The sequence below is a fragment of the Molothrus aeneus genome, chromosome 5, assembly GCF_037042795.1.
Source record: "Molothrus aeneus isolate 106 chromosome 5, BPBGC_Maene_1.0, whole genome shotgun sequence".
In the NCBI taxonomy this organism is placed as follows: domain Eukaryota; kingdom Metazoa; phylum Chordata; class Aves; order Passeriformes; family Icteridae; genus Molothrus; species Molothrus aeneus.
The window spans coordinates 67,849,192-67,869,377 of NC_089650.1; the positions used below are offsets into that span (position 1 = coordinate 67,849,192).

At 43.7% G+C, this 20,186-nt stretch overlaps 1 protein-coding gene across 1 annotated transcript in view; it reads right to left on the reverse strand.

Moving 5' to 3' along the window:
- The window catches only part of PLXNA4 (plexin A4), a 508,367-nt gene that overhangs the window by 174,645 nt on the left and 313,536 nt on the right, over positions 1-20,186 (reverse strand). The window contains exon 5 of the mRNA XM_066551057.1: positions 1,118-1,218. Within this exon, the coding sequence (XP_066407154.1) occupies positions 1,118-1,218 (101 nt within the window). The remainder of the gene's footprint in view (positions 1-1,117; positions 1,219-20,186) is intronic.

Here is a 20,186-nt window from a genome sequence, read left to right on the forward strand (position 1 = left end):
CCGGTGGAGAAGCTCTGTCCAGCTTCTGCACCCTTCTTTCCCCTTGTCTTCCAAAAAACCCTTCATAATTAAGCAAAGTCTCTCTCCAGCAAACACCAGAGACTTTTTTGGAGGTATTTGGCTCAGCCAGGGACTGAGACAGCATTTTGCCCCTCTACCTTGATGCCTTAGGTTTTAGCTTTCATATTTTCCAGATTCTGTGCTGCATTAGTGTGTAGATCTGAACTTCATATAAAGTGTCAGCAAGTTCTCCTCACAGTTCAGTCAGACAGAACAATCCTTTTCCAGCTTAAAAACCAAGGATACCACTGCAGCTTCAGGCCCAAAAAGTGCAAACAACAGGGAATTGAGGAGAGGAGAATCTGGGAGGATGGGACTGCATAACCTGGAGCTGGAATTGGACAATTAACCCCAATATGGAAATGGACCAAAACATAAAAGTGTGAAAACTCGTGACTCAGAGTCCATCTTTGGTGTAGCCAGAGCCAGGCTCTTGCACTGCCCAAGATGTATCCTTTGAGGGCCTTTTAATAAACCCCTACTTTAATAGGAAATTCCTGTGCAGGAAAGTAGATTAATAATCTGGATTGAGCTGACTGATTATTAGGCTGTTGAAAATAAACCATGTATGGTGTGCTGCTAAGTGCAAAACATAAGAAAAAGGAAGCATATTTACTTTTTTCCTCACAGTGGTAATAGATGATGCAGTGAGGTAAGCAAGCACATTTTAGTCCTAAGAAAACTGTTACATTGAACACCCTGAACCTGTTAGTTTCAAAACATTTCCATTATTGAGTCTGCACTAGAATCAAGGATTAAGATTATCATCTTAAAGGGTTGGATTATCATCCAACCATCACTGTTTTCTTAGGTTTTAATAATGCCACTGCTCACTTCATTTTGCTGGATATGGCTTTGCTACCAAGTAAGTTGTGTTTTTTCATGAAACATGATTTCAGGTACATGTATTACCTTCAGGTAACCACTTAAATCCCTACTTAATGAAGAAAACTACTACCTGCCTGAACAGCCTCTGCTCTAGGTAGCCTCTCCAGGCATCAGCTGTGTTTCTATGAGGGCAGGTGGTGGGGACAGGCAGGGCTGGGCTGGTACTCACGTGTTGTGGAGGACACACCATCCGCAGTGGGGGTCTCCCGAGCCCAGGCACTCGCTGCAGGTCTCGTACTGGCTGCACGACTCCACGGGCACCCTGGTGAGCTGCAGGAGGGAAGGGAAAACCTGTCAGGCTTCTCACACTGCTCAGGATGGCTGGGTGGAGGTGCCACCCTCCCTGTCCCCTTCCTGCCTGTCTGTAGTGGATATTTTTTGCCCCCGACAAAGGAGGAATGATGAGGAGGACTCCATCTTATCAGAAGGCTAATTAATTACTTTACTATACTATATTAGTTTATATTATATTACATTACATCTAAACTGAATCTGCCAAGCGCTCAACTCTGCACACACTGCACAGAATCTCAGCCAACAGTCCCAACACACACACATACACACACCTGGCCCTGACAGGCCAAGGAAACAAAACCCCATCACTTTGGGTAACTAATCTCCATATTGCATTCTGCTTTTGCACAAACACAGGGACAGCAAATGAGATAAGAATATTCTTGGGAAGAATTGTGCCTTGCTTTTCTCTCTGAAGAGAAATGTGGGGCAACACACTGTGACCGTGTTCTCAGGGGTCCGAGGATGAGGGAAGAGATGAGGATCTGACTCCATGTTTCAGAAGGCTGATTTATTATTTTATCATATATATTATATTAAAACTATACTAGAAGAATAGAAGAAAGGATTCATCAGAAGCTAAGAATAGAAAAAGAAAGAATGAATAACAAAGACTTGTGGCTTGGACAGAGAGTCTGAGCCAGCTGACTGTGATTGGCCATTAATTAGAAACAACCCCATGAGACCAATCCCAGATGCACCTGTTGCATTCCACAGCAGCAAATAATCATTGTTGACATTTTGTTCCTGAGGCCTCTCAGCTTCTCAGGAGGAAAAATCCTGAGGAAAGGATTTTTCAGAAAAGATGTCTGTGACAACACACGTGGCCCTGATAGGCCAAGGAACCAAGACACCATCACTGTGGGTAAACCATCTCCATATTGCATTCTATTTTGGCACAAACACAGGCACAGCAAATGAGATAAGAATTGTTTTTTCTTTCTCTGAGGTTCAGAGAATGTGAAACCCAGAAATATTCTTGGGAAGAATTGTGCCTTGCTTTGCTCTGTGAAGAGAAACGTGGGCCTACACACTTGGCCCTAACAGGCCAAGGAAACAAAGCACCATCATTGTGGGTAAACAGTCTCCACATTGCATTCCACTTTTGCACAAACACAGGCACAGCAAATGATAAGAATTGTTTTTTTGCCTTTCTCTGAGGTTCAGAGAATGTGAATATCAGAAATATTCTTGGGAAGAACTGTGCTTTGCTTTTCACTGTGAAAAGAAATGTGGCTACACCTGTCCTCCTGCAGGAACACCTGTGCAGCGCAGGGCAGGCAGAGGGATGGGGATGGGTTTCCTCCAGAGCTCAGCCTGGAGCAATCCCTATCCACATCCTGCTCCACATTCCCCGTGGCCTTTCCCTCTCCCTGTAGCCCTTCATCACTTGCAGGATTTCCCAGCAATCAGCAAATCAGGCAGGCTGGGGGGATGTGGTACCTTGAAATTAAGTTAATTCATTTTGAGATCTTCTGCAGTAAGTTAAACTCCCTGGATCTCATTGATCTCTCTGGTTTTGGACTCTGTTTCTTTCTGGCTTCCGTGAGAACTGAGGTCTTGTGATGTCTTTTTCTCTCTCCCATGACCTCCTGCCACCACCAGTCCCCACTGCCACCACCACTGCTAGTCCCAGGGAAGCATTAGCTCCACTCCCCTTTGCCTGTGCATTTTTCCAACCATCTCTTGTCCCATCCCTGGAGAGGTTGCTCCCAGCAGGGAAGGGACAAAGGCTACTAGGCTGGATATTTTCTTCCTGTAGTCCTGCTTCTGCAGCTCAGAAGGCATTAGAGTAGGACCTGAAACACCCAGGTACTGCCAAAATATCGCATTTTATCATCTATTTTTTCTTTTATTTTTCCTTTTTAATTAAAGTGTTTCAGCGAGAGGTTTCAAAGGTTGAAGGGACTGCCCAGCCTGACCTCCTGTCTCACAGATTTTGATTCCTCTTACATTTTGTAAGCCCCTCACAGCTTTTGAAGCCAAACACACAATTTGGGCCCAATGACCTGCTAGTCCCTTTTCCATTGAATAAGCTTCAGAGAGCCTCTGTAATATCCAGTCAATTGCTGGTGTCTTCACCCCAGTTCCTGTCAGCAGGGAGAGTTTATTCCCTCAGATGATGGAGGGAGGCATTATCCTGATGAAACACCACTGAGAGCTGCCAGCTCTAAACTGCAGAACAGTTACTCCTGACAAATGATGAGGGAATGCACCTGGATCCCAGGGACAATTTTTTTACTTGGCACTGCATTCAGGAGAGTTTGAGCTGTGGAGTGACAGACTAAGATCCATCTCAACTGCATCTGTAAATGAACCAAGAACTGGCTTTTTAATTTTTATATTTTTATTTTAATATAAATATATATCAGGCAAAATTCCAGCTCCGTACGAAGACCTTTCTCTGGTTGTATCAGAAATTGTTTTTCTCACCCCCAAATCCCAGTTGATAGTCTATAAGCAAAAGCTGAAAATGTGCAGCTTTGCCTCTGGCAAATGGCAGAAGCTTTAGAAAACTTCAGGTAGAAACACGATGGGGTTTATTTACCATTGCACCAGAGCCTGTGCCAAGTCACCCAGAGGAGCCAACTGCGGCTACTGAAAGCCTTTAATGAAAAAGTGAGAATGAGGGGAAAAAACTCAAACAAAAACCAACACAAACTCACTTTTCTCAAGTGAATCTATAGCCATGAGCATAAAAACACAATCAGAACAAACCACAGAGCAGTAAAAGTTATAAGAACAAGACAGGGAGGGAGTAATCCAGATTTCTCTAGTTATGGTAGCTGTGGCAATTATTAAAGGTTAGATATGATGATTTTAAAGGTATTTTCCAAGATTCTATGATTCTTTCAAGAAGTTTAAAAATTAAGATTGTTTGGCCATGAATGAAGTTGTTTCACCTTCCTTAAGCTTCTGATCAAGAAGGTATCACCTATTCATGAAGAATAAATTTTATGCCTCAGGTTTTCACCCAATTAAACTTGTTGAGCCCAATAGTCTGTGTTGAATCCAAATTCCAAAAAGATAAAAGTTTTTACAAGAAGATACCAAAAGGTAACACATAATAATATATAATATATAATATATAATATATAATATATAATATATAATATATAATATATAATATATAATATATAATATATCATTTATTATATATATTATGTATTATATAATATATAATATAATATATATCACATTATAATTTGTAATTTACAATTTATAATTTATAAATTTATAAGTTAGAAGGCTCACATTATAATTTATTATGTCAGCCATTCCCACCTTGTATTTCCACCTGAGAAAAATATATTGTGAGTTATCTCAATCACATCAAGCTTGGCCATGTCTGCACTGTGGCCACCAGAGGACTTGAAGAAGAAGCAGATAATTTAGTTTTGAAAGACTCTAAATCTGCCATTCCTCAATCCAGATGCAATTCCCACTTGGTAATTAGAATTTTGTGAGCACAGTTGGGTTTGGCTCTGAAGTTCCCACCCAAACCACCCTCAGTTTGACATATGGTGCTGCTTGATTTATCCTCATTAGCTCTAGATAGTTCCATCCAACCTCATTTCTGAGCCAGTTTACACCTGTCTGGTAGAAGTGAGCCTTGGTTGAGAAGTTTAGATCAGAAAATGAACTTTTCCAACACCTGCTGATCCTGGCTTGAATGCTCAGAGTTAAAATCCACCTGTGGCTCAGATATAGGTAGAAGAAAGAAGTCCTAGAGGACTGAAATTTGCCATTTCTTGGCAATTGCTGTAAAAAAAGTAGATAAAAGGTGGTCTCTGTATGTTTTATTTTTATTAGTTAATTAGCCATCAAAGGATAGCCAAGCTCATTGGCAGGAGAAACCTACTGGGAACCCAGGCTTCATCTTTGCAGAAATATTTTCTTTTCAGTGTTTTTGGGGATATTTTGTGGGATATGTGTTGCTTTTAGGAGCACACCTGGCTTGTTCTGCTGTCCCAGGGCCCACCGGGATTTGTCACGAGCCCCCCACATCCCAAATCCTGTCAATCCCACCAGGGTGTGTCTCTGTGTGCATTATTCCTGCCCTAAAAGTCCTTTTAGGAGCTCACCTCTAGCAGCTTTATGGTGAGATTAATTAAAACTGTACCACGCTGATAAATGTCTTGGGCTGGAAGTGTCAGACCTCCCAATTAATGCAGAAAGAAAACACAAAAAACAAAGGAGCTGCAGCAGAAAGAAAAGCCACCTAAGGGTCGTCTGCTGAAAAGAGGAAGAACATCAAGCAAATAAGGCACATCAGAGGTCTTATTTTCTTTTTTGGAGCATAAACTGTAATTAATTCAGCTCAGCTTTCCACGTTGAAGGGTTTGAGAGCTGACTGTGTCCCTCCAGGGAACAGCCACTAAAATGTCAGCAGAAGGGAAGTCCATGCAGCCTCCCAGTTACAGAGCCTTGCCATTATTCACTTGATGAATAATGATGAAGGGACCAAGGCAGTGCTGGAGGTGGAAATCTCCATGGCAAACCAGGCTGTGCTCACTCCCTCCACCCCTTCTCCATCCTTGGAGAGCCTGACAAACTCTTCAAGGTCATTTCCCAACCTTGGTGAGGGCCCTTACCCCTGGTTCTTTGTGGGAGTGAAACCTGGATTCAACATTTTCCGGCAAATACCGCGGAATCCTGGAATATCCTGGGTTAGAAGGGACCCACAAGGATCATTGAAGTTCAATCCTTGATTGAAGGGCAACTCCAAGAATCCACCACGTGCCTGAGAGTGAGTGAGGGTCCCTACCCCCGAATCTTTGTGGGACTGAAACCCGGATTCAACATTTTGCGGCAAATACCGCGGAATCCTGGAATATCCTGGGTTAGAAGGGACCCACAAGGATCATTGAAGTTCAATTCTTGATTGAAGGGCAACTCCAAGAATCCACCACGTGCCTGAGAGTGCTGCCCAGATATAAGCAGGGATTCAGCAGGATTAGAAAAGGAAAATGTCTTTCTTTCATTTTGGGGCATTAGGAGCCAGTTTGGAGTAATTTCTATTCCTGCAGTGGTCACAGCTTCATTGGTATTTTAGTCTCACTGTGCCAGAGCAATATATGGATGTAAGAACAGACTGCTGCTGTTCTCAGGGCTTAAATCCCATATATTATGAAAATATATGATATCAGGAAAAGTTTCTGCCCCCAGAGGGTGGTGGGACACTGAACAGGCTCCCCAGGGAATAGTCAAATTCCCAAGGCTCCCAGAGCTCCAGGACCATTTGGACAATGCTCTCAGGGATGCACAGGGTGGGATCTGTGGTGTCTGTGCAGAGCCAGGAGCTGAACTGGATGATCCTCACGAGTCCCTTCCAGCTCAGGATATTCCCTGATTGCATCCCCACATTTCCCCATTTCATCAAGGAGAGCTGAAGCTGGAAGTGAGGTCTCAGCAGCAGAAGGAGGAGCTGCCTCAGTGTCTCTGAAGGTGGGGGTTTATGGCATCTGAGCAAGTTTGAGGAGGAAGTTCAGCTAACACCTCCTCAGTGAGCACCAGGTTATTAAATACGACATATTCAGGCTCTGGGTTCATGGGAATATTGAAGATATGAAGGTAAGGTACCTTCAGATACCTGTCCACACACCTGGTGGACATCCAGGAGCTGCTGGCTCTGATATAGGAACAAGAGAGAAGTCCTAGAGGACTGGAATTTGCCATTTCTTGGCAAAGTGCTGTAAATTAGGTTATTAAATACAACATATTCGGGCCCTGGATTCATTGAATATTGAAGATAAAAAGGCAAGGTCCCTTCAGATGCCTGTCCACACACGTGGTGGGCATCCAGGAGCTGCTGTGCTTCCAAAGATCAGCCCAGGGCAGAGCAGAGGGACAGATGGTCCCTGTCCCAGTGAGATGCAATCCCAGAGCCAGGCCTGGACAAGGGGAAGGTGACTCTTGTGTCCTTCTCAGGGACAATGAGCAGGCCCAGCTGCCATGGCTGCAGCAGGATTGGAAGAGATATTTCACCTCATCAACACATTCATTCACTGCTCCCCAAAGAAATCACGCAGGAGTTTCTGGCTCACAAGGACATCTTAAAAATCTGGCAAAATCTGCAAAGTGCTGAATGGTTCAGAGCTCAGCTGCTCCTTCAGGGTGTTTCACACAACACCTCACCTCTGATCCTGCCTAAATTCCAAACTGCAGATTCTCCAGCTCCCAGCCTGCCTTCCCCTCCCTATTCTTAGTATGAATGAGTTACAAAAAGTCATTTAAAACAAAATTATTGAGTTTTTTGGATCTGATAGACAGGAACAGCTAATCCTGTTAGAAATTTGGCTCCTGCTTCTGCCATTATGCATTCACAAAAGCTCCTGCTATGTGCTCAGTCACAATTTTCTGGCTCCCATTTTTGACTTTTTTTATTTCAATATACATTACTTCTTTTTCCCCCTTAAACTGCCAACATTCTGGTCAAAACCTGAATCATTGCTGAATCTCTGTTGTTATAATTGGATGTTAATACAGAGGCAGGATTTATTCAGTCTGATGGACTAAGTTAATTTAAATGTACAAAAAGGCATCTTAAGTAGCCAATTTCCTTCCCAACAGTCAAAAGATACATTTCCAAAACACTGAACAGTGGCTCTGTCAAGCCATGTGGGTTCTGTGAATGCTGCTATCTTTCAAGGCTCAGCCAGCCCCACAAAACTGCAGGAAGATTAAGAGTGGAGCTGATTTGATTTCAAAGCCCTGAATAGAGTGTTCATGATAATACAGTTTATTAAATAGAGGAAGGCAAAAAACCACCTGAAGGAAGCACAGGTTGAAGCACTTCTGCACCTTTATGAGAGTCAGTGAGGGTGTTCAGTCACCTGCACAGCATCCCAAGATGCTGATTTTATTCTGGCCTGAATTATAGACAAAGGGACTTGGATTTCCTCTGTCATGTTTGATATCCTGTGCCGTATTACCTGACCTAGAGACCCAACAAAAAAGCAGGAACAGGGAAAAGCAAAGCCCAGAGAGGGAAAATAAATAAAAATTATATATCTATAAATAAAAAATAAAATAAAATACATCATTAAATAAAATAATTTATTAATATCAATATTAATCTATTTTATTAACATTAATAATTTATTAAATAAAATTAAAATGAAATAAAATAAATTATTTTATTAATTAATAATTTATTAAATAAAATTAAAATGAAATAAAATAAATTATTAGTATTAGTACTAGTACTAGTATTAGTACTATTATATCTTACCAGGGTAAATAAATATAAAAAAAATAAATAAAAATTATTTATTTATTTATTTACCCTGGTGAGAAACCCCAAAAAAACTGCAGGAAGATTAAGAGTGGAGCTGATTTGATTTCAAAGCCCTGAATAGAGTGTTCATGATAATGCAGTTTATTAAATAGAGGAAGGCAAAAAAAAAAAATTATATTTATATTTATATTTATATTTATATTTATATTTATATTTATATTTATATTTATATTTATATTCATTTATATTCATATATCATCAGGGTAAATAAATAATTTTTATTTATTTACCCTGGTGAGAAACAGGACTCACACAGAGGGAGATGTCAGACTGCTGGGAGAGGAGCTGGGTGTGATCCCAGCCTGCCACTTCTGCAGGATAAGCACATAACCTGTCAGTCCCACTGGGACAGGGACTGTCATTTCTCATCAGACCCCTCCAAGCTCTGCCTCTCCATTGTAGCCCTCTTCCCACTAAATCCATGCTTATATCCTTGGAAAAACTGGGGGGTTTAATTAAGGGTGTTAATTGGAAGCAGCAGTAGCTGTCAAGGACAAATGACACAATAATTAAAGTGGGGGTCAGTGTCCTGCTGTGTGACAGGATAAATTACCTGATCAAATATCCTTGTCCACCCCTACCTCCAGTTGTGTGTTTGCTGCTCCTCCTCCTCTCCTGTCTCTGTTCTAGGCACCTTTGGTGAGAGATTTCTCCACTCTGACACTGAGCAAATCCCCACTCACAACCACACAACACTCACACCAAGAAGATGGAAAGATGAAGAGAATGATTTGGTGCCTACAGCCTCTGTGGCAACAGCTCCAGGAAACTTTGAGGTGAGGCTGAGTGCTGGCAGCTCCCATCAGAAGCTCCCAGGATGAGATTTCTGCTCCTACAGGACTGAAATTGGCTTTGCACACCTTGCAGCGCAGTTCTTCTCTTCATCCACCCCTTGGCAGGACCCAGCCCTGCAGCTGGCTCAGAAAACCCCTCAGATCAGGGGTTTTCTATGTAAACCATGCTGGGCTTCATTTCTGATCTATCAAGTCTGTCTGTCTTGCAGCTTGTAGGAAACAGCTTTGTCGTGGCAGGTGAGAAGAGGGAGGGCTTTGCCTTCTCACTAAACTCTGTCTACAACATCAGAGTCCAATTCTGAGCTAGGAACTCGTGCTCTGTTGAAGGAGAGACCTTTTGCAGGGCAGGATTTGTCTGCTCTCTGTTTCAGATGTCAAGCAGGGATGAGATAAATCACACCCTGGATGTTTCTGTGTCTGTTCAGTGGATATAAAGGACAGCCAGGTCAGGTGGAGACACAATGTACACCACAGTCACTGGGTGAGGTGACTCCCACACCAATGCCGCACTTCATTTTCTGCTTTTCCTCAAATTTTATCGCTGAGAATAATCCTCAGATATGTTCAGGCCTCTCCTTAATCACAGCACCAGAATAACCAGTCACAACACAAAATATATTTTCTTTAATTTCCAGGGGAGTGCTGTAGAAAATCCCCTGTGTTCCACAGCTTGTGAACCATTGCAGAACTCCAAAACCCCTGTGTGGTGCCAGGGGTTTGAGCAGGAGCTTTTCCCCATCTGCTCTGTCACAGCCCTCACACCAACCTCATCCCTGCTCTCTCTCCTGGCTGTATTTACAAAGGAACAGACAGATAACAGAGATGATCTCAGTCCTTTTCTTAAAGGTTTGGCAAGTTCTCAGTTTTCCCCGCTCAGCCTCTGCCCTGTGCTGTCCCTTCTTCAAAGAATTCCTCCTCTCTTAGTGACTCCCCTCCCAAAAACACCACTCCAGGAGGAGCAGGGACACAGCATCCTGCTGGGAGCTTGGTTGGCATCCTGGGGGTTGAAAAGTGTGGGAATCCACAAAATTAGAGGGTTTTAGGAAAGCTGCAAAAGGCAGCCTCAGAGACAGCAGAACTGTGATTAGAGCTAAGCAGCAGCCATGAGATTGGGCAGCAGAAAAATTATTTAAAAAGTAGAAAAGCAAGGACAAATAGAACAATGGTCTGTGTATTAATGCTTGGCTAGAATAACTCCCTAAGCTGCAGAAAAGTTTATCTAGCAAGATATTAGGAAGTTTTGAAGCTTAATGATGCAGCTCTGTGCATTGTGTTTGAAGGCTCACAAGCAGGTTTGGATTTGAAATAAGCAGGCATTGTTTAACCAAAGTTACCTGTGCTTATAGTGGTTGGATGGAACCACTGACAATGTGCTTCTGCTTTGTGGGATTGGTCAAAAAACTGCTAAAGTGAGTTGTGACATTGAGTTCTTGGTCTGCTGCCAGGGATGTGAGCTGAGGGCATCTCCCCATTGTCATAGCCATGGAATGAGGCTGATGCTGGAAAATCAAACAGCTCAAGGCACGTTCCCAGCAGCCCTGTCCTGTTTGTGATTTGTACAGAGGCCCCGGCCGGTGATAGAAAAGTGTTTCACGCACTCAGAGGTTTCAGTTCAGATTTCCACCAAATTCACCCATTTTTCCCTTACCAAGGTTGCCAAACCCTTCCTCAGCTGGGATTGCATCCCATTGGCACAAAAGGGGGGAATCTTTAAAGTTCTTTGTAAAAATCAGAGTTCACCAGCTCAGAGGTGTGGAAGGAGAGAGAGGTGATTTTGCCCAAACCTGATGAAACCAAACACCTTCTTCCCCACCCTACAAACCATCAGCTCTGCCTCATTTCCTCTGCCTGCAGCATTCCGTCCTTGTTTGTCCCTGCTTCATCCAGGTACCATCACACTCCCCCTGCCTTGTTTACACTAAATCTTGATCCCCTGGTCAAGTGTTTCACTCTGTAAACTGTGAAACAAATGAGCTTTGGCTAAACATTTGTGCTCAAAAGCCTTCAAAAAAAGAGATTCGTGTCACAATTTATGCAGGGCCAGGCCAGGCCTAATGAGAGCTGGTGCCTGTGTGGCCACTGGAGCGTGGCTGCTGAGCAAGGGAGAGGTTGTTACCCAGGCTCCAAAAAGGCTATAAATAGATTTAATTGGGACCTCTGAAGGAATTCATGCCACTGCAATGGGTTTGTCAAAGCTCAGCATCCCTTGAAGGCTCTTGGTGGAGGCTTGGAAAGTTAAAAAACACAGGGAGAAGTCAGGAGTTGTTTCTGCTGGTGATAGTGCTTTACAGGTCATGTTGTTCTTTCCAGATGTTCCCACCACAGAATCAGAGAAAGTCTTGGGTTGGAAAGGACCTTAAAGATCATCTGGCTCCAACATCCCATCATGGGAAGGGATCCTTATCCTCAGTTATCAGTGAGCATCTTCCCATAAATTAATTCTCCTCAGCAGCCCTCTCAGGTATCTCATTGTGTCTATTCCCACCTATTCAATGCTGTCACCACTGCAAATTCCATCTTTACACATTTAATATTGTCAGAACCCAAAACATTCCTCTGGCTGCCCTGGAGGACTTGAGACCCTGGCAGGGGGCTCAGAGACCTTGGCACAGAGTCACAAACACCTGTGCCTTTGATTTTAGCCCATGGAAACAATTCCCAACTTTGTGTGAGGAGTTACAAGCCACAAGAGTTTGAGTAGAATGATAGTGAATTTGTCACAGGGTGAAAAAATAAAATTTTAGAGATTTCGAATAGAAGTTCAAGAAGTAAGATAGAAGAATCTAAGTGTGTCCTGTCTTTCTTCTCCTTCTTCTTGTCCTCCATCTTCTGGGTGATGGTGGCACTTTTGGATTGGTTTAGAGTAGAGACAGACTGTCTAACATGGGTGATAGGTATTGGAAAATTATTGTAAATAAAATACACATAGTTTCTAGTATAAAAAGCTAACACCACCCCAAGAGCAATCAGTGTGCTTCAACCTGACCTGCTGGACAGATCTCAGCAGGTCAGAGAAAGAATGTCATAGGTAAGAGCAAATAAACAACCTTAAAAACCATAGCTGAAGAATTTGAACTTCTTCTTTGGTCACAGGGTTAAATAAAAAAAAAGACTCTTTAATTCCTTGGGAGCCATTTCAACAACACAAAACCCGAAAAATATCTCCTTGGGCTATGAAGTTCCATCCTAATCTTCATCCTCATCCCACTACCTGGAGGAGCTTTGCCTCCTCTCTCTCCCCTGGCATCCTGACCCTCTCCCAGGTTTCTGGCTCCACCACTCCTGACCCAGGCAGTTCCTGAAGGACTGTGTTGATCCAACTCCCTTGTGCAGGATGCCACCCCTGCCAGCACTATCAGGCTACAGGAACTGGTGCAGTTTGATAAATGCCCCTTTTTTCAGTCACAATCAGATTTTGAATCCCCCATAATTCCACACAGGAGCAGCTGTACTGGCTGGGACCAACACCCTACATATCCCAGTTCCATCAGCCATGGCCTGAAAGAATAAGACCAGAGTAAACATTTATGTCCCCAGCAGCTGCCCAGCCTTTGGCTATTTTCATTCAGGGAAAATATCATAACCATCATAACCTCAAGAGCTGTTTATTTATTTAATAATTTATTATTTTGGTTTATCCTTGAAATTGCATTGTTGCATCCACAGCATGCTGTGCCAGGGATTTTCACAGATCCACAGCGCCCACTGCTTGGAGGAATCACCTGCTTTCATTTGTTCAGGGCTTGATTTTTCAACAGTTTTATTTCATGCCCTGTAATTCTTGTACTTGCAGAGGTGTTGAGCAGTCAGGCCCTATCCATCCCCTCCTGGCACTCCTAAGTTTGCCAATGTCTCCATGTACCCCAGCTCACCTCCCTCAAGGCTGAGGAGCTCCTGCTTCTCCAGTCACCTCCCCCATGGAAACCACCCTGTACCTCTGATCAGATTAAGGTGAAGAATCATTAAGAATCATTAAGGTGGGAAAAGCCCTCCAAGGTCATGGAGTCCAACCCAGCCCTGCCAAGGCCGCCACTGATGTGTCCCCAAGTGCCCCATCCACAGGGCTTTGGAGCATTTCCAGGGATGGGGACTCCACCACTGCCCTGGGCAGTCTGTTCCGATGCCTGACCACCCTTCCCATGGACAAATCTTATCAAATATCCAACCTAAACCTCCCTTGGTGTAACTTGAGGCTGTTTCATCCTGTCCCTGTTCCCTGGAGCACAGCCTGACCCCTCTGGCTGTCCCCTCCTGGCAGGGACTTGTGCAGAGCCACAAGGGCCCCCCTGAGCCTCCTTTGCTCCCCTTTCCCAGCTCCCTCAGCCTCTCCTCATCAGACTTGTCCTGATCCTTTCTCTTTTAACCATTTATTTACCATTTTTAGCCACTTGTTGGGAAAAAGGAGAGGCTACATGGTGGTCATCTCTTTGTAGCCTTCACCATCTTGTCCCCTCCCTGGGCTCTCAGGGCCTTATCTCACCAAAAGCTATTAAATCACTGCCTTTAGCAGGGTGTCACCTCCCTGTTTGAGCACAGGGGTGTCCACATCCCTCAGGCTCATCCCAGGTGACAAACACAGTACATCAGGTTGACCTGTGACTGTTTTATCAGAGGCAGGTAGCTCAGAAATCTCGATTGCTTTCAGCTGAGTGAGGGTGCAGTGGCACTGATCTTCACACAGCTCCCCAGAGCCCACATCTCTTGCCACAAAAAGGGGCATTTGGATTGCTCCCAGACACCCTCACACACACCCAACCCCAAATTTTCTCCTCCTATCACTACCCCCTCTCCTTCCACACATCATTCTCCAAGCAGTGCGTTCAAATCTCTCTGACAGGAGCTCCACAGGCAGCATCAATCAGAGTGATAACATCAGCTGAAGAGTTCTGAGGTCACACTGCTTAATCTGCAGCCCAGAATCTCCAGATGTGAGGCAGGGAGAGCTGTGATAACGTTTGCTTGCAGCTGTTCCTGAGCAAACACACACCAACCCAACCCACAGCCCCACAATTGGGGCTTTCAGGGCTGTCACAGCACCTCTGCCTCTGCAGAGCTCCCACCACCAGCAGCCTTCCTGAGGGTTTCACTCCAGAGTTGAGCAGGATTCAGGGAGAAAATGTGAAAATTCCCAAACCTATAAATGTATGTGTCAGTTTATTAAAGGAGGGAAAAGCAGACAGCACTCCCTGCTCAGCTGGCACCTGTGGGAGCCCCCTCAAGGTTTGGGGGGTAATTAATGCTACCAAAAGGGGAGGTGGCCAGACAGAGATGCAGATCACTATTTTAGGGCACATCCATTTGTCTTTAGATATCCCTGCTTTTTATTTTGGTATGGAATTAGAGAGAAGAAGACCCCAGCAAAACCCAGCTCCTTCTCTGTGTGGTTTTAACTTACAAAGGGGGCTTGAAATGCAGAATTCCTACTGAGTGCAGTGAGGGCTGCTCCATCCCAGTGCCCATATTTCAGTGGATGAAGCACTACACGTGTTTTCCCAGCTTTCCCAGGCATTCATCTTGCCATAAAACAAAATCCCAAGGATATTTCATTCAAGGATCATATAAATGCAAAACTTTTAAGATTAGAAGGGACCACATTATTGTATTTGCTGGGAATGTCCACCATACATTATTGTATTTGCTGGGAATGTCCAGACAAAGGCAAGAATGATGAATCTGACTTCATGTTCTCAGAAGGCTAATTTATTATTACATTATATTGTATTGTGTTGTATTATATTATATTGCATTATATTGTATTATATTGCATTATATTATATTGTATTATATTATAATTATGCTAAAGAATACAGAAGGGAAACTTACAGAAGGCTAAAAAGATAATAATGAAAACTTGTGGCTCTTTCCAGAGTCCCAACACAGCTTGGGCCAACGAGTCAAAACAATGGCCAAAACAACTGGCCAATGAGTCAGAACAACTCACACCAGAATCCAATGAAACAATCACCTGTGGGTAAACAATCTCCAAACACATTCCAGAGCAGCACAACACAGGAGAAGCAAATGAGGTAATTATTGTTTTCCTTTTTCTCTGAGGCTTCTCAGCTTCCCAGGAGAAAAATCCTGGGTGAAGGGATTTTTCCAGAGAATGTGAATGCCACACTACATCATCTGTCCTCACCTCCTGTACATCACAGGCCACTACCCACCTACTCTTAGGCTGAACCAGATAATCTGGGTTTAGCTGAAGCATCTTGCCTTAGAAAGATCTCCCATGATGATGTGAAGATACCAGGAGAGGGAGAATCCTCCAAATGGCAGCTTGTCCCAGCAGCTAATCACTCACACCATTAAAAGCTTGCACACACCTTACTTTTCATTAATTCATCAGGCTTTGGCTTCCAACCACTGATGTTTATTTTGGTTTTCTTTTCCAGGTTGTAAAGCCCTTTAACCTGCTGTTTTCACCCCATGAAGATGCTCAGAGGTCCTGATGAAGTTATTCTTCAACATTCCTACTGATAAATTAACACTGAGATGCTTTCAAACCCTACAAGGACCTTCCCACTTCCTACAAATAATTTTTGTGGGCCTTTAGTCCTGCTTTTCCCATCTGGCCACAGAGCATGACTACAGCTCTCCCACTCCTCCAAGGATGCAGGATGATGTCAACCTGCTTCTACAACAGGCCAGACAAGGAAAAAACCCATTAGAAAGATGTGAAGAAACAGGCCCCTCATCCATTTCAGTCTCCCACTTCCCAGCCTGACCTAAATTCCTTCCTGTGACACAGCAAAGTTTGTGTTTGTTTTGTCTGCGGGAGCCAAAGTGGCCCAACCTCTGTGCCCTGGTTGTGGTTAATGCTGAGCTAATCATTGTTCCACTGAATATTTTATCTGTGGGATTTAATATCAACTTCCTGCTCATTCATGAAAGTTTTCAATAGATTTGGGCCCAGTATTGATCCCTGGAGAATACTACTAGGAAAACCCTCAGGCTCTTTGAGAGCTGCCAAGTATTAAGCCTTCTCAGAGATCTCTTCATGCTATTTTTAGGGTTTGGGACTTTTTTTTTTAATGGGAACAGGCTGTGGAGTTGTCTCCAGCGCTGTGTGGAAAGGTAAAGACAGGGCATCCACAAAGAAAACTTCATTATTTTCTTCAAGAATGGATCACCTTTTTCCTTACAGACTGACAAATATTCTATTTTTCATAAAATCATACTGCCCAGATGTCATTTGGCCCAAATCAGGAACTTCAGGTTTATTCAACATTCTTTAATATTGCCCCTTCTGGCCCTCAGGAATCATTGGAGCAGGAGGCTGGATGCTCCTAAATCATGAATGTAGTCCCCAGCATTTTAGATGTAGGATAACAAAGAAAACTTCATTATTTCCTTCAAGAATGGATCACCTTTTTCCTTACAGATTGACAAATATGCTATTTTTCATAAAATCATACTGCCCAGATGTCATTTGGCCCAAATCAGGGATTTCAGATTTATTCAACATTCCTTAATATTACCCCTTCTAGCCCTCAGGAATCCTTAGAATGGGAGGCTGAATGCTCCTAAATCATGAATGTAGTCCCCAGCATTTTAGATGTAGGATAACTCAGGTCTCAGGTGTGCAAGGTCATCCTCAGAAGAGCCATGCATTAACCAGTGCCTGTTTATTGCAGCTTTACACCTAAATTCCCTGCTGAAGAGCCCAAAGTTAGAACAGGATCAACCTGGGAAACCTGTGGAGTTGTAAAACCCTCCTGACTCCTGGTAATAACCCCAAATTTAGGCCTCTGCACCATCCCCGAGCTTGTGCAGCAGCACACAAGGTTCTTATTCCTCCAATTAGTTTCATTTGTACCCTGGTGAGTTTTTTTCACATTCCTCCCCAGCCAAAGCAGAAAGACGAGACTCCCACCGCACCTTTCTTTTTATGGAGCGACAGACCGGGCGCCCAGATTTCCTGGGGAAAAAAAACAGCTGGCATGAGGCTCTGCAGAGAAACAGAACTTTTGTCCCTGCAGGGAACTATTCAAATTTGATTTGAGGTACAGCTTTGGTGCTGTATATAACAGGGAGATCCCGTTTCAGCTCCTCCAGCCAAGCCCTGAGTTCACAAAAGCCGCCGTCCAGGGGGACAGGGACAGGGGGATGGCGTTCTTGGATGCCAAATGACATCTGGGCAGTATGATTTTAGGAAAACATAGCATATTTGTCAATCTGTGAGGAAATAGGTGATCCATTCTTGAAGGAAATAATGAAGTTTTCTTTGTGGATGCCCTGTCTTTACCTTTCCACACAGCACTGGAGACAACTCCACAGCCTGTTCCCATTTTAAAAAAAAAAGTCCCAAACCCTAAAAATAGCATGAAGAGATCTCTGAGAAGGCTTAATACTTGGTAGCTCTCAAAGAGCCTGAGGGTTTTCCTAGTAGTATTCTCCAGGGATCAATACTGGGCCCAAATCTATTGAAAACGTTCATGAACAAGGTGAACGCTGCCAGCTGGCCTGTGCACAAAGCACAGAGACCCAAGAGACCCCACAAAGCCCCCTGCCAAGTCCATCCAGGTGGTTCCCAAACTGGCACCCTGAAAGGGAGCGGGATTAGCCCGCTAAGGCACCTTAAAGGAGCCCTCCACTTCAAAGATCAAAGGCACGCTGGCTCCAGGGCTCTGGTTACACCTGCCTCCCTTGTGGGCAGCCCTTACAAAAGGGTTTGGGCTGGAGGATTTGCTCAGGTGCGTTTCACAGTGCTTACCAGAAAATAAAAAACCCGAAATGATACACTCCCCACATACCCTTTTGTCCCTGGCCACAAAGGAGGGAGCCGTGCTTGGCATGTCATGCAAGGGGACAGAAAGGAGAGCAAGGAGCAGTGCCAGGTGCTCAGAGAGCACCTCTGAAACACAACACACCCTGTGCAGCTCAGAGGACTCTCTCCTGCCCTCCACCTCCAGCAGATGGGAGGACAAAGCTTCCTCACTGCCCCAGCACCTCCCTGCAGGGCTGGCTCACAGGCAGGTGACATTTGTGCCTCTTGGCAGGACACTGCTGACCTTCCTGAACCCCTTTATCTGTGTTTCATCCTAATCCCAAAAAGAAGCCAGTGGCTTCAAAGAGTTTGGAGTCTTCTGAACCCCTTTATCTGTGTCTCACCCTCACCCCAAAGAGAAGCCAGTGGCTTCAGAGAGTTTGGAGTCCCCTGAACCGCTTTATCCGTGTCTCACCCTCACCCCAAAAAGAAGCCAGTGGCTTCAGAGAGTTTGGAGTCCCCTGAATCCCTTTATCCATGTCTTACCCTCACCCCAAAAAGAAGCCAGTGGCTTCAAAGAGTTTGGAGCCCCCTGAATCCCTTCATCCATGTCTCACCCTCACCCCAAAAAGAAGCCAGTGGCTGCAAAGAGTTTGGAGTCGCCTTGCAGAGCTCAGGGCATTTGGCTTCTCCATCTCAGTAGCAAAGCTGACCTTCTCATTGCTGCTCCTTACTCCTCCTTTTCTCCAGCCAATGCAGACACACTCACAACAGGGCCAGTGCTTCTCACCTGTGGCTTTCAGGCCCTTCCAGGAAGGGAACGGGGAATAAAAAACATCAGGGATGAGGAGAAAGCCAGGCCTAGCACTCAAGTGGCTGCCTGAAGGTCAAACACACTCATCCTTTGGTTGGCATGAGAATTGACACAAGTTTTATTAAAGCAATCTGGCCACTGTCTAAATACTGCTGTGGCCACACATGGCCTGGCTAAGAAACCCTCTGATGCACAGACTGGCTGAAGTGCAGGGAAGCTGGGCAAGCTGAGATCCCTTCTCCTGAGCTCTGGACACTGCCCTGGCCTCCTTCCAGCCACAACAGCCTTGTGGCATGCACAGGATCAGCAGAGGTGCTGATTGTGAAAAATGCCTATTTTATGATTGGCTTTTTGCAAATATTCAAATGAATATTATATAAATAGATGAATATTGTTGTGTTAGAAAGTTGTGTGTTAGAAAGTGATGCTGTATTAATTCTCTTAAGTAATGTGTTAAATATAGTTTTAGGTTATAACATATGGTTAAAATAGAAACTTTGCTATGTATGATGCTTTTTCTAAAGAAAGGACTCACACCAGATAGCAGCCACAGGACACCTGAATCTTTCAGAGAAAGAGAATTTATTGCTCCATTATCAGGAGAAATGAACTTCTTCCCACCTCACTCAGGAAGGATGATGCCGTCAGGATTCAGAGGAAGAAGCTGAGACTGCCCAGACAGAATCCTGTGTTTGAATGGAATTTATGCATCATGGATGAGGTGTATGAATATGCAACAGGCTGTTGTTTTAAGGGTTAATCCTCTGTTAATGTGGGTCCTTTTTCAGGCTCGTGCTGCCCAGAAAAAGGTACCCGGACTGTCCATAACTCTTTGTTTCTATTCTCTCATATTGTCCTAATCCAAATTGTCCAAAATTTTTATTACTCTAATTACATTGGTTTTTAATAACCATTTTATTACTATTAAACTTTTAAAATTTTAAAACCAAGTGATTGGTGTTTTTCACACTGATGATCCCCAATCCCACTGTCTGGCTGTCCATACCTCTTTGTTTCTATTGTCTCGTATTGTCCTAATCCAAATTGTCCAAAATTTTTATTACTCTAATTACATTGCTATTTTTATAACCATTTTATTACTATTAAACTTTTAAAATTTAAAAAAAAAGTGACGTGTTTTTCACACTGATGATCCCCTGTCCCACTGTCTGTCTGTCTGTCCATACCTCTCTGTTTCTATTGTCTTGTATTGTCCTAATCCAAATTGTCCAAAATTTTTATTACTCTAATTACATTGCTATTTTTATAATCATTTTATTACTATTAAACTTTTAAAATTAAAAAAAAAAACTGACTGGTGTTTTT